Below are 14,539 nucleotides of genomic sequence, written 5' to 3' on the forward strand. Positions count from 1 at the left end.
ACAAAGAAAGAAAACTACAGGCCAATACCAATGATGAACATAGGTGCAAAAATCCTAACCAAAATACTAGCAAACAGAATCCAACAGCACATTAAAAGGATCATACAACATGATCAAGTGGGGTTTATCCCAGGAATGCAAGGATTCTTCAATATAAGTAAATCAATCAGTGTGATACACCATATTAAAAAACTGAACTATAAAAACCATATGATCATCTCAATGGATGCAGAAAAATCTTTTGACAAAATTCAACACCCATTTATGATAAAAACCCTCCAGCAAGTAGGCATAGAGGGAACTTACCTCAACATAATAAAGGCCATATATGACAAACCCACAGCCAACATTGTTCTCAATGGTGAAAAACTGAAACCATTTCCTCTAAAATCAGGAACAAGACAAGGTTGTCCACGCTCACCAGTAGTATTCAACTTAGTTTTGGAAGTTCAGCCACAGCAATCAGAGAAGAAAAAGAAATAAAAGGAATACAAATTGGAAAAGAAGAATTAAAGCTGTCACTGTTTGCAGATGACATGATACTATACATAGAGAATTCTAAAGATACTAACAAAAAAATACTAGAGCTAATCAATGAATTTGGAAAAGTAGCAGGATACAAAATTAATGCACAGAAATCTCTTGCATTCCTATACACTAATGATGAAAAATCTGAAAGAGAAATTAAGGAAACGCTTCCATTTGCCATTGCAACAAAAAGAATAAAATACCCAGGAATAAACCTACCTAAGGAGACAAAAGACCTGTATGCAGAAAGCTATAAGACACTGATGAAAGAAATTAAAGACAATACAAACAGATGGAGAGATATACCATTTTCTTGGATTGGAAGAATCAACATTGTGAAAATGACTATACTCCCCAAAGCAATCTACAGATTCAATGCAATCCCTATCAAACTACCACTGGCACTTTTCACAGGACTAGAAAAAATTTTTTCACAATTTCTTTCTAAACACAAAAGACCCCGAATAGCCAAAGCAATCTCAAGAAAGAAAAACGGAGCTGGAGGGATCAGACTCCCTGACTTCAGACTATACTACAAAGCTACAGCAATCAAGACAGTATGGTACTGGCACAAAAACAGAAATATAGATCAATAGAACAGGATAGAAAGCACAGAGATAAACCCATGCACATATGGTCATTTTATTTTTGATAAAGGAGGCAAGAATATACAATGGAGAAAAGACAGCCTCTTCAATAAGTGGTGCATGGAAACCTGGACAGCTGCATGTAAAATAATGAAATTAGAACACTCGCTAACACTATACACAAAAATAAACTCAATATGGATTAAAGACCTAAATGTAAGACCAGACACTATAAAACTCTTAGAGGAAATCATAGGCAGAATATTCCATGACATAAATCACAGCAAGATCCTTTTTGACCCACCGCCTAGAAAAATGGAAATAAAAACAAAAATAAACAAATGGGACCTAATGAAACTTAAAAGCTTTTGCACAGCAAAGGAAAAAATAAACAAGACAAAAAGACAACCCTCAGAATGGGAGAAAATATTTGCAAATGAAGCAACTGACAAAGGATTAATCTCCAAAATTTATAACCAGTTCATGAAGCTCAATATCAAAAAAGCAAAAAACCCAATCCATAAATGGGCAGAAGACCTAAATAGACATTTCTCCAAAGATATACAGATTGCCAACAAACACATGAAAGGATGCTCAACATCACTAATCATTAGAGAAATGCAAATCAAAACTACAATGAGGTATCACCACACACCCGTCAGAATGGCCATCATCAAAAAATCTACAAACAATAAATATGGGAGAGGGTGTGGAGAAAAGGGAACACTCTTGCACTTTTGGTGGGAATGTAAATTGATACAGCCACTATGCAGAACAGTATGGAGATTCCGTAAAAAACTAAAAATAGAACTACCATATGACCCAGCAATTCCACATCTAGGTGTATACCCTGAGAAAACCATAATTCAAAAAAGTCATGTACCACAATAATCATTGCAGCACTATTTACAATAGCCAGGACATGGAAGCAACCTAAGTGTCCATCGACAGATGAATTGGTAAAGAAGTTGTGGCACATATATACAATGGAATATTACTCAGCCATAAAAAGAAATGAAATTGAGTTTTTTCTAGTGAAGTGGATGGACCTAGAGCCTGTCATACAGAGTGAAGTAAGTCAGAAAGAGAAAAACATGTACTGTATGCTAACATATATATGGAATCTAAAAAAAAAAGAAATTGGTTCTGAAGAACCTAGGGGCAGGACAGAAATAAAGATGCAGATGTAGAGAATGGGCTTGAGGACATGTGGAGGGGGAAGGGGAAGCTGGGACGAAGTGAGAGAGTGGCATGGACATATATACACTACCAAATGTAAAATAGATAGCTAGTGGGAAACAGCTGCATAGCACAGGGAGATCAGCTCAGTGCTTTGTGTCCACCTAGAGGTGGGATAGGGAGGGTAGGAGGGAGATGCAAGAGGGAGGAGATATGGGGATATATGTGTCTGTATAGCTGATTCACTTTTTTATAAAGCGGAAACTAACACACCATTGTAAAGCTATTATACTCCAATAAAGATGTTAAAATAAATAAATAAAAGACACAGGTTCATATGCCACCTCTATCACTTTCGAGGCACAAGGCTCTGGGTCAATTATGCAAAGTCTGCTTTTTTCAGTTTCCTGTTAAATATGTGTCGAATTGTGCTTTGGCCTTGCAGGGATGTGGTGGGGGTTATCGACAGTAAGTAAGTACACTGTACGGTGCCCAGGGTATGCTAGGAAAAAAAATGGTAGTTGCTTTTGTAAAGGTGAGCATGCAACAGCCTGTTTGCTAGTAGAGTTAGTTGGGACATGTTAGTTTCCTCTTCTAGACTGTAAACAGAATTTGTCTAATTCTTCTTTAAGCTCAATCTCTGCCCTTCTTCATGCCAGTACACACATGGGAGGAGCCCCCAGAATGTTAGAATGAATGAACAAGTGAATGAATGAATGAGAATATCCCAGCCCTCATTGCCTGTTAAAGCGTCCCACCAAGTGCTGGAGCTATTGACGCCCACCTTTTACTTTAAAACAGCTCTGGGCAGAAGTCACCAAGTCAGTCTGAGTTTCAGACAACCCCAGACAAACCCTCCTGCTTCTCTGATTCAAGGGTCCTGATCCCACCTGCTGCCTGTTCCTGCCCTCTGCGAGAAGCCCATCGGGAGCTACAGAAGAATCTGAGGAGGATGACATTTTGAATTTACAGGCCGTTCTGAGGTTTTTGTTGGCAATGAAGAGTTGGGAGTTTTCACCCCAATTTTTTTCTCTCTTATTTCTGCAGTATATCAGAAAAGGTTCCAGCCAAGAGAGCTATTGCTTTCTCCTTGCCTAGATCTTAAATCTTTGTTCAAAGACAGCTTGTTTTAATTGAAAATGTTCAGTCAGTCTCTTCACTCCTGTCACCCACATCTCATTTCTTGACTCCAGCAGGGCCAGTGCAGTAAATAATCTGGAGTGAGGCTCTCAGGGCTTAGGAAATATGTAATACTATTGGAAAGAGAAAGAGGGTTGTCCCTGACAATTCCCACCTTTAAAACACTGTCTTTTAAACAGAGCTTGCTAAAATGATCAGCACCTCACTGAGGGACATTTTACTGCAACAGCCCAACTCCTCCACCTTGTAGAGCCCAGGAGTATTGAGTACCAAGGAGATCTCCTAGGCTTGCTTCCAGTCTGGGCGAGTCTGGCGTTCACTGCAGGTCAGGAGGAAGGGTTCAGGCTTCCCTCTGGCCCCATTCATGCACTTACTTAGTCAGCACCCACGTGTTAGTGACATACCTCACCACCATAATCCTGTGAGGCAGGCATTGTTATTCACATTTTACAGGTGAGGAAATGAGGGCTCAGGGAGATGGGAAAGCCTCTGCAAGGCCACACTGTGTTTCAGTTCTCCTCTGCTGCGTAACAAATCTCCCCCAAACTTAGTGTTTAAAACCACAGCTATTCTCTCTTGTTTTCTGTGGGCCAGAAATTTGGGAAGGGCTCCCCTGAGTACTCTTAGCTTGGCATCGTTGACGCAGCGGCAGTGAGACAGTGGCTGGAGCTGGAGCTGGAGCTGTAGTGTGCTGGAGGAGCTGCTGCGGGCTGGCCAGGAACCTCTCTCTAAAGTAATCTCTCCACAAAGTCTCAGGGCCTCTCCCTGCAGCCCCTCCATGGGTTAGTTTGGGCTTCCTCACAGCATGCTGGCCTCAGGGCAGTCAGACAGCTTGCCTGGAAGTTCAGGGCCCCAGCTGGAACATTCGAGCAGGAAAGGTGCAAGTTATATCTGCTTTTCTGGCCTCTCCTCAGAAGTCCCACACTGTCACTTCTGCCATTCCTTTGGTGGCAAGTGAGTCACAAAGCCCACTCAGCTTCAGAGAGAGGGGATATAGATGCCACCTCTCAGTGGAGGGAGTGTCAAGGTCACATCATAGAATAACAGGTGAGATGGGAGACATTGTTGCAGACATCTTTGGAAAGTACAATCTGCCCCACACAGCATGTGGCCGAGCCAGGATTCGGATTCGGATTAGGTACATTTGATCCCAAAACTTCTACTACAATCTTTCAGCCCCGTCCACAGGAACCCCTCCCTTCCTCTCTGCCCCTGTTGCTCTTACTGTTTTGTTTGTTTGTTTGTTTGTTTAGTTTTGGCTGCACTGGGTCTTCGTTGCTGCGCACAGGCTTTCTCTAGTTGCGGTGAGCGGGGGCTCCTCTTCATTGTGGCACATGGGCTTCTCATTGCGGTGGCTTCTCTTGTTGCAGAGCACAGGCTCTAGGTGCACGGGATCAGTAGTTGTGGCACGTGGGCTTCAGCAGTTGTGGCTCACGGACTCTACAGCACAGGTTCAGTAGTTGTAGCGCACGGGCTTAGTTGCTCCACAGCATGTGGGATCTTCCCAGACCAGCGCTCGACCCGTGTCTCCTGCATTGCCAGGTGGACTCTTAACCACTGTGCCACCAAGGAAGCCCTGCAGCTCTTACTGTTGACACACGCAATGGTGATTTGGTCACCCCAAGCCAGCTAGAGCCTGGCTAGGTTGAAGCAGCCAGCCACTTCTGCAGGCCCTGGTGGTGAGACTGCCTCTAGTGTCTGCTGGTCTGAGAGCCCATGCCTGACACCAGCTTGTGAACTTTTTAAAGGAGGGGACAGAGAAGGTCAGTCACAACCAGAGGAAGAAAGCAGGTGGCAACCCCAGAGCACAGCAAGCCTGCGGCACGTCTCACTGTCTTAAACAACTCGTCTGGTGTTTCTCCTTCTCCCACCGGGCACTGGCCTGGGATGACTCAGCCCTTGACAGAAAAGGTGCCTTCAAGTTGGGAAACAGCCCAGAGTGGCGGAAAGCTCACGGTTCTGGAGTCAGACACTCCCAAATTGGAGTCTTGACTCTACCATTTCCAGTTATATAGCTTTGGACAAGTTTCTTAACCTCCCAGAGCAAAGGGGAGATAAAAATGCCTTCCTCCCTGGGTTTTTTAAAATGCATATGTAAGCAAAGTGCCCATGTGGTGCCAGGCATTACATAAATGCCGGTGTTCATGTCCTGGGCCACGTCCAATCCCAGCTTGGAGATGTCTTGAAGAGAGTGGTGACAACTCACTCAACTGTTCCACAGATGCTAGCCCACCTCCATGAGCCTGGGTAGAATGGTGGCTGAGTGGCACCCAGTGAAGGGGCAACTAAACTGAGGTGTCTGGAAGCTGAGAAGGAGTCTGCCCTGTAAGCCCCGTGGGCAGAGGGGAGAGTGGTCTGGGAAGATGGAATGGAATGGACAAAGGCCTGGAGGTAGAAGAAGTTCAGTATCACTGGAGCGTGAAGGTCGAGGGGTGGAAGGTGGGAGGCAACAGGCACAAAGCTGAGACCTACCTACAAAGGACCCGGTAGATCAAGTTCCAAAATTTGAACTTTACAGGCAACTGGGAGCCACTGAAGGGTTTTACTCAGCTGGGTAGCATAGTCAGATCTGCGTTTTAGAATAACTACCCTCCCACCCCACCCCGACTAGCAAAGTTATAGAAAATGGAGCAGAGGCAGGCACTCTTATGGCAGGAAGGCCATTAGGACAGGATGACGGCAATTCAAGGAAAAGATGGTGCTGGCCTTTTCTAGGGGAACAGCAGGGACCTGGAGAAAAGTGGAGAAACTGAAGAGATAGGAGGTCCCTTGGGTAAGAGTTGGTGACGGCTTGGACGTTCAGAGCTGAGAGATATGAGATAAAAGATAAGTGCTTTGAATGAAGTCAGTTCAGAAGCCACGGAAGTAGGGGGCAAGGGCACCAATCATAGACCTGGGAGAGGAGTACTGTGGGAGGCTTTACTAAAGAGACATCACCTAACTGGAGAATTGATAGTTAAAAATTAGCCAAAGGGAAGGGGAAGGCACTTCAGGGAAAGGAAACAGCTCACGTGAAGCCCCAGAGTTATGACAGATAATGCACAGAGCATACGCTCCATGTTGTTGAATAGGTGATTGCTGTGCTAATTTATACTAAAACGTTAATGGTCAATATGGAATTGACCCTTTTCCCCTCCCCAGGGAGTTTGTACTTTAACAGGTCATGAACGTTTACCCTAAGGATTCGTAATTGGTAGATTTCAAGGTGGAACGGGGATACTGTTTAGGGTGAGAGGGTTTTATCATTGTCCCCAAGGTTACCAAAGTAGATGACTAATCCCCGGGGTCAAGTAGGCCCTGGTCTATATGCAACAAAGGGTCTCTTGCCCTCGGGTCTTGCTTATCTGCCTCCACCCCAAGCCACCTGAAGGCAGACCATGGAAGCCCAATGATTCCCAAAGGGATGCAGTAGGTTCTAAAAGCTCTGAACACAGGCTTCGGGGTAAGACTACCTAGACCCATATCCTGGCTCCTCTCCTTCCCGGTTCTGTGACCTCGGGCAAATTATTGGACTTCTCCACATCTCAGTTTCCTCGTCTGGAAAATGAGGAAAATAATAGTATCTATCAATAATATTTAAGGTTTCGTGAAAATCAAAAGACAGTACATACAACACTTAGAATAGTGAGTGGTGATACTGTCTTGTGACTGTTCTCACTTTTCTTGCTAGTCCAGAGTTGCTCCTTAACACCCACCCTTGCAGATATGAAGCTGGGGCGGAACGTGGCGAGAACGTTTCTGGATTATTACCGGCTGAACCCCATGGTCGAGAAAGTGGCGACCCCCATGCCAAGCCTGCGGTAAGTGCTGAGCAGAGCAGCGGGGGCTTGCGTCCTGCTTCGCTGGCTTCTTGTTAGGGGCAGCTTCCCTTAGCCTCTCTCTGTCCCTCGGTTTCCCGTCTGCGTCACGGGAAAGATGATTGGCCCTGCCGCAGAGAGTGTACGGAGCAGAAGGGCTTAACAGCACATTTCCTGAGTTGAAGTATAATTATGGGGTCAGACAGTGAGGGGTTGGTCACATTTCTGGGTCTAACATGGGAACCGACAGGGATGGAAGTTGCTGGGAGGCCGAGTCCAGTCACTGTTCCAAGCTAGTCTGCGTGTTTCCATATGCTACTTTATCTGATAGCTCCTATGTCATCTAGGCTCATAAGGTCTCTGATCCCTCAATTTCCTCATCTGTAAAGTGGGGACAGTGGTGCTCACTTAGAAGATTATTAAGAGATGTGTGTTAGAGCACCCTGCACAGTGCCAGGCATGTATGTACCCCGAGCACATGAGAGTCCCCTTCTGTCAAGATGCAAAGGCTCAGGGCTGAGAAGACACATCCCTGAGAAGTTTCCCCTCAGGTCCTCTGCTGGGGCCAACTTCTTGAGCTGGTGAAGAAACAAGGTTAGGAGATGAGTGTCCTTCCTGAGGGCTGGACCAGAGCCCAGAGTGCTGGGTGTTCCCATGACTGCTGGCGGTGAACCCAGTGAGCATCTGGGCAGTGACACCCAGTGGCATCTGGAATGTGCTGGCCCCGTCCTACCTCTTGACCTCATCTCCTACTCTCCTAGTGGTCCAGCTTCCTTGAAGGACATGACGATATCAAACTTACTGCTCCTGCCAGACCAGTCTTCCCACTGACCTTGCCCATGACCTTGCCCAAATGCTTTGCTGTCTCAGGGCTTTTGCCCTGATGTACCTTCCTCCCTACCTGTTATTAACAAAACACAGTGTTAATCACTACTATTTATTGAGCAAAGTACTTTTTGTATATGGTCTTATTCAGTCCTCCTAGGCTATTCCTCATATTACAAATGAGGAAAAGGAAGCTCAGAAAGGTGACGAGAATTGCCTGAGGTCAAAGATACTTTGGCAGAGGCAGAATTTGATCCTAGGCGTTTATGATTCTAAAGCTGGACTGAAGTCCAGCTAAGCTCCACCTCAGTGTGGGTTCAAATTCTGTCTCAAGCTCATGCTAGCTTGTGGGATGTTAGGCAAGCTTCCTGGCCTCGTGAAATCTTTCTCCTCCTACCTAAAGTGGGTACCTAAAGGATGGTTTTAAAAATTAGATACAAGCGTGCTGTAGTGCCTGGCCGCCAGTAGGTGCTCAATAAATGTTTCCATCTCCTCTGGCTTCTGGGGTGCAGTCCCAGATTTCCAGACAGCTCATCACAGCCTGGGGCAAGTCCCTGGTCTTGTCTGGTTGGGCTGGATGATCTCTCAGGACCCACGTCCCATCAGGCCGGGAGTCCCACCTCTTGAGTCCCAGCTCCACAAGGAGTCTGCAACACAATGTACTCTGACTCATACTTTGTCTCAGGTTGTTCCCCCCCCGTCCTGGTGGATTAGCCTTCAGAAGGAGCATCTGTGTTTCTTCTCTGTGCTCCCACAGTGCCTAGGCTGTACTGAGCATGCGTGCATGTATGCATCCCTTCATTCACTCACTTAGGAAAAACAACACTTTGTGCCAAGTGTCTGGGCAGACGGGGTGCTTGAACGAGTAAATGATTAAGGCGTGACCCCGACATTGAAGAGCTCACCTCTAGAGAATGGTGCTCAATTCATCCTTAGAAGTCCTTGGTTATGTTCTTAAAAATTTAAAGCTCCGTAAAACTCAAAAGAATTGTTAGAATCTCATTTACAAGTTAATTTGGGGATTGTCTCTTTCAGGTCCTCTGTCAGCCTGAATAAAATTATCCCGATCCTTTCCCACTTGGTTCTTGAATGTTGCACTGTCGGTAAAATGGTGCTGACATCCAGGGAGAGTAGCCATCGTCATCATGCAGATGAGGTGTTGAGGCCCAGGGAGCAGACAGGGTTGGTCACAGCCATGGCTAGAGCCAGGACCCACCATCCCCAGCCTGGCGTCCTCAGTGTCAGTTAGTGAAGAGTCCTCTGAGATGGGGAAGGCAGGACCCTGCAACGGGGTCTAAAGCATTCAGGGGAGTTCAGAGCCCTGCTCACGGGACCTCATTTCCCTGAGCTTTGGAGCCCTTGTTAGAGAAGAGCTGGAGAGCTCATTCCTCAAAGTTCATAGCCTTGAGGACTTGTGGTAAATGCGCCCACCCTTCGCCTAAGAAAAATAAAATAAAAACTCTCTCCATCCCCACATCTCTACCTCATCAAACTATGAATATGACTTAGCTCTCAACTGGTCAGCAGTTCTTGAAAAAATGAATCTCAGGAGGATACAAGGCTCTGATGTGGGACTTGAATACTTCCCAATTTTTGTATTATTTTCCACCCAAGCATCAAATAACGTACATGAAAGAGCAGTTCTGGTTTTAAAGGAAAATTATATGTTTTGACTCAAAATTAATCTTTGTTTTCTCTCATCTCTACGGATAATTATACTGTGTCAGTTTCCACCCACGTGCTGGTAGGAGCCTGTCAGCATCCCTGGGTGCTGTGCCACCCTTCGGGGAAGGTCCCTGGGGAGGCCAGGATGTGGGCCTGAGAGTGAAGGCTCAGGGACATGGCGTTGATGACCAGAGCTGAGACCCCACGCTTATCTCGACCACAGTGACACAAAATGCCCCATCGAGGTGCATACAAATTAGACAGGGGAAATGAGCAGGCCAGGTAAGCCTCTGTGGGGAGACAGAGCATGAACACGGAGGGTGGGCCTCTAAGTGTAAGGTGGCCTCAGGCTCAGTGCCAGTGGGCTGCCTCCACGCTGGGGTCTGGATATGTGTGTGGGGCATGGGAGTGGGAATCATCAGCTCTGCGTCACACTGGAGCCCGCCATGTGGCAGGCCCTGCCCTGGATGCTGGGGGAACATAGATAACCTCTGCCCATCAGGAGCTCAGATCCACAGAGGAGAAAGCATGTACACATGCAAAGATAACAGACAATACTGAGCAATGTGTAAATGTGCTCAGTTACCTGTCAGATTGTGCCCTCTTTCAAAACACCGTCCATGGCTCCCCATTTCAGTTCGTCTTCCGGCTGTTCAAGGCCCTGGCCTACATTTAAAACTTCATATGCAGCCTCCTAGCACACACCTTTCCCTTGTGAGCACCTTCTCCACCCCACCTGCTTTCTACCACTTTATACCCCAGTCAGCAAGTCATACCTCCATGTTCATCCTTTTCCTTCTTTCTGGAATGTTCTCCCTTACTGTCTGTAGATGACAAATGCCAACTTATCTTACAAAGCCCAGTCCAGACATCATACCTCTGTGTTTTTGTCCTTGCTCTCCACCTGAGGTAGAGCTCCTTCCTCTCTGCTGGATCCCGAACTGCATTTTGCACATACGTGTGCATGGTACGTCCCATAGCGTATTGTCACAGCATCTTTGCATGTTGTGACATCTTTGCATGTCTGGCTCCTCCACTAGATGGGTTGCTCCTTGAGGAATTATTTTATCACTCCTGTATCCTTAGTGCCAGGTGCAGAGCCTAGCTGGGAGTAGGTCCTAAATAAGCCCTAAATGTATGATTCATAAAATGGTAGAACTGAGGAAGCCCCTAAGGATCGTCTACTTCAACCCCTTCGTGTTATAGTGAAAAGTGAGACTCAATCAGAAATTACTCTCCCACACCATCTGGCAAACATTCGGCAGCCAGCAGGAGTATCCCAGGAAGGCTTCATGGATGAAGTGGGGCTTGAACTTGGTTTCAAAGGACATGTAGAATTCCAATGGATGAAACAGAAAGAGGAGAGAGGGCATTCCAGGTTGAGGGAAAGGTTGTAAGAGGCAGGGAGCTGAACCTGAAAAGACACATTCTAAGGCAATGACAGGCCAGGATGTTTAGGGCAATAGAGGTGATAAAGATGGGACTAAAAATTCATTCAATTCATCAAACAACCTTCAAGCATCTACTCCATACCACTCAGGAATTGTAGAGAAAAATCAAATGCATCCAACCCACAGTCCCGTGAGAGAAATAGCTGGGCAAAGAGCTCCCTAGAAAGCGGCGTACTAAGAGATTAGGCACAAAGTGCTGCAGAAGCCTCTGGAAGAGAGAGGCTTATCTTCCGGGGAGTCAGCTTCCCAAAGGAGGTGAGTCTGGAGGGCACGAAAGGAAAAGGAGCATCTCTGTGGGGCCCAGGTGTGAGATGCTTGCCTACCAGTGCCTCTCTCTGTGCCCCCATCTTGAGCTGCAGGTGCTCTTTGGCTCTGTAATGGCCCCAGAGTCATTCTGCACGTTCACACTCCTCCCCAGCCACTGCACACCCTCTCCCCACGCACACCATCTGCCTGGGGCTGCCCCACCTGTGATCATACCTGGCCTTCACCCGCAAAGAAACAAACCCAACTTATTTCCCATGCTTCCTTTGGGTGTGAAGACCCACACTCTCAGTGATATATGAATGGCACCTTGTAATTGGCAAAACTCTTCCCCAACCCCATTTACCAGAGCCTATGATGCAGGAAGGACATGGGCTCTACTATTTTAGAAATGAAGAAACAGAGGCTAGAGGAAAACGGGACTTCTTCAAGATCACGTCGCCTGCAAACAACATTCCAGCATATGTTCCAGGCTGTTGATGGGTACTAAGATCTAGATGTATCTCACCCATGCTAGATGGCCTTCCTATGTTAGCAAGGCCCCTCATGAGTGTGGAATTTTAGACAGTGAGGCTTCCTGGTGGAGGAGCTACATTAGGGCAAGGTGTCCCTTTTGTGTGCTGCCACCTGTTCTGTCTTTACCTTATTCATGACTCATCGGCAATGAAGGAAAATGATACTCCAGGGTCAGAGCATCATGAGTTATAAGAAGTCACATCTTGAATCCTAAATCAAACGGCCCAAGAGATTCCCATATTTGTGGCATTACCATTTTCTTCCATGCATTGTAGTTCTTTATTATTTATTATTTTGTGTAATTATTTTGTATAACTGTCTCCTCTACTAAACTGTAAGCAGCCTGAGGACAGCATCAATGTCTGACTCAACTTTGTCATCCCCAGAGTACAGTGGACCATACCTAGCACCTAGCACCTAGCACCTAGCACCTAGCACCTAGCACCATGCCTTTGTAAGTTATAGTAGGCAAAGGAAGATGCTAGGTGAGTTTATTCATATTATCTCATTTAACCTCACACCACCCTCCAAGACTGGAATATTTTATCCTCGTTTTGTAAATGAAACTCAGAGAAGTTAAACAACTTGCTCAAGGTCGTACCTCTCACATAGAGCTGACCAGGGAATCCAGTTCAGTTCTTTCTGGATTTTGGCTAATCTTTCCGCTGCAAATAAATCTTAATCCAATGCTTGAATGAATGACGCATCAATTTGTTACTCAGCCACATAACACACAGACAAGGCCCCGTATGAGGAAAACTGCAAACTGCATAAACTGGGCCCCTGCCTATCAGAAGCTCATAGCCTAGTGTGTGAGCAGGACAGACAGTGAATAATTGCTGAAGAGCAGTGTTAAAGCTATCGCATTGGGTGCTGGGTGCTGGGATACAGAGATGAACTAGACACATCTCTGCCTTCAGAGAGCCCCCAAGATTGTAGGGGAGACAGACCCACCATGAAGTGCCATAATTAGGCTATTCTGAGAAATATAAAGGGAACTCTGGAGCCCATGATGGTTATGAAGGGAATGAGCTCCCTGGATCTGCCAAGCTGCAATTCATCTATGGGTTCATGCCCATCCCGTTGTGAAATGGATAGAATGAGTTAGAATCAAGTTGGAAGTGTGGAAGACTTGTAACTATAGGACAGTTAGGTTTTCTCCAGAACCAGAATGATACAACGTATCCATCCATTCATCTAACAGTCATTCCATTGAGTCATGCTGCCTGCTTTGAACCAGGCCCTGGGCTGGGTTCCTGGGATGCAGAGAAGAGGAAGTCAAGGCCACTGCTCCTAGGAGGTCACAGTCCAGTGGGGGGAGATAGACATGCACACAAATGATTGCAGTACAGCGTGTATATGTGCTGTCTTTCTTCTCTCTTTCTGTTATCTCCCCCTTTGCAGGAAAGAACGCCCCCCCTACAAGCGCCCGCTCCTGCGGGGCCCAGCCAGCAGCCACCCCAACAGCAAAGGGGGCAAGAAGAGCTCAGTGAACCACAAAGACCCTTCAAACTCTTTTTAAGGACGTGGAGTCCGGGGTGGTCTTGTGGTGGCAGGAGCATGCATTTTCTGCTGGGGCATGAAATTAATCACCCTTCTCTAGTTTCCAAGATAATGGCTGTGAGATAATGTATAAGCTAGTGAAAGGGAAGGGAAAACATGAGAAATTTCATCATCGATTTTCCCTTTTACCAGTGGAAAATCAATTGTGAGCCTTCACCTTCAGGCTTAGGAACAAAATAGGAGATTCAAACCAGATGAGTACAGATGCTATTTTCCACAACATAGAGACCCTCACAGGAAGAGAAAACCCACACGTCCCTTCTCAGGTCACTGCTTTCCAGCCCCTTTACTGTTCTAAGTTGTGCAGTTACTACAGATGTTTACCGTTTAGACTAGGCTACAGTTGTTTTCGGTTTTAGAAATGCAGTGTCCACATTTGCTGACCCAGAACAATAGCAACAACACATACAACACGAAGACAAATGCACAGTTGGGAACAATGGGACAGAATTTTTGAGATCACGATGGTCTTAGACATACGGTTAATTTATGAGCTGCATGCTCCCTGACTCCCCTAAACCCCAGCATGCAACTTCAGAAAACTGCTCTGAGAGCTATGTCCCAATGACCTGGGTCGTTTCATTGAATCTTTAGCTCCTAAAACAAAAAGTAATAGACACACATTCCAAAAGGTCTCTCATGGTTAAGATCTCTAGATCTTGGTGTCTGAGATCAAACCTGACCACTGAAGACAAGGACATGGAAAATCTGCAACAGGGGGGAGGAGGCAGACCGCCAGGGACAGGAGATGCAAAAGACAAAAGGATGCACTCTGAGGCAGGTGGGAATGATAAAATATTGTGCATTTTTCTACGGAGTAAAGTGCCTTTCATGATGAATGGGTCCAGGGGAGTCGGCTCCCTGCCTGTCTGTGAAGCAGCAGCAGGCTGAGTCACCATGACAGCCTGCTAATTAAAATGACCTCCCGGAAATAAGGATTAGGAGATAGGGAGAGAAAGGGAGGCTCAAGGGAGGGAGGGCCTTTAGCACAAAGCTTCAGTTTAGCATTCTTTTGTTTGGGGTT

At 46.2% G+C, this 14,539-nt stretch overlaps 1 protein-coding gene across 1 annotated transcript in view; it reads left to right on the forward strand.

Moving 5' to 3' along the window:
• Window positions 1-14,055, forward strand: part of AGBL4 (AGBL carboxypeptidase 4) — a 590,265-nt gene extending 576,210 nt beyond the window's left edge. Inside the window, exons 10-11 of the mRNA XM_089912066.1 lie at window positions 7,138-7,234; window positions 13,357-14,055. Coding sequence (XP_089768192.1) covers window positions 7,138-7,234; window positions 13,357-13,474 — 215 coding nt within the window. The 3' untranslated portion in view covers window positions 13,475-14,055. The remainder of the gene's footprint in view (window positions 1-7,137; window positions 7,235-13,356) is intronic.
• The last annotated feature ends 484 nt before the right edge of the window (window positions 14,056-14,539 follow it).

Source organism: Delphinapterus leucas, chromosome 1 (assembly GCF_059928025.1).
Source record: "Delphinapterus leucas isolate spDelLeu-1000000601 "Yukka" chromosome 1, BTC_Dleu_Yukka2, whole genome shotgun sequence".
NCBI lineage: Eukaryota > Metazoa > Chordata > Mammalia > Artiodactyla > Monodontidae > Delphinapterus > Delphinapterus leucas.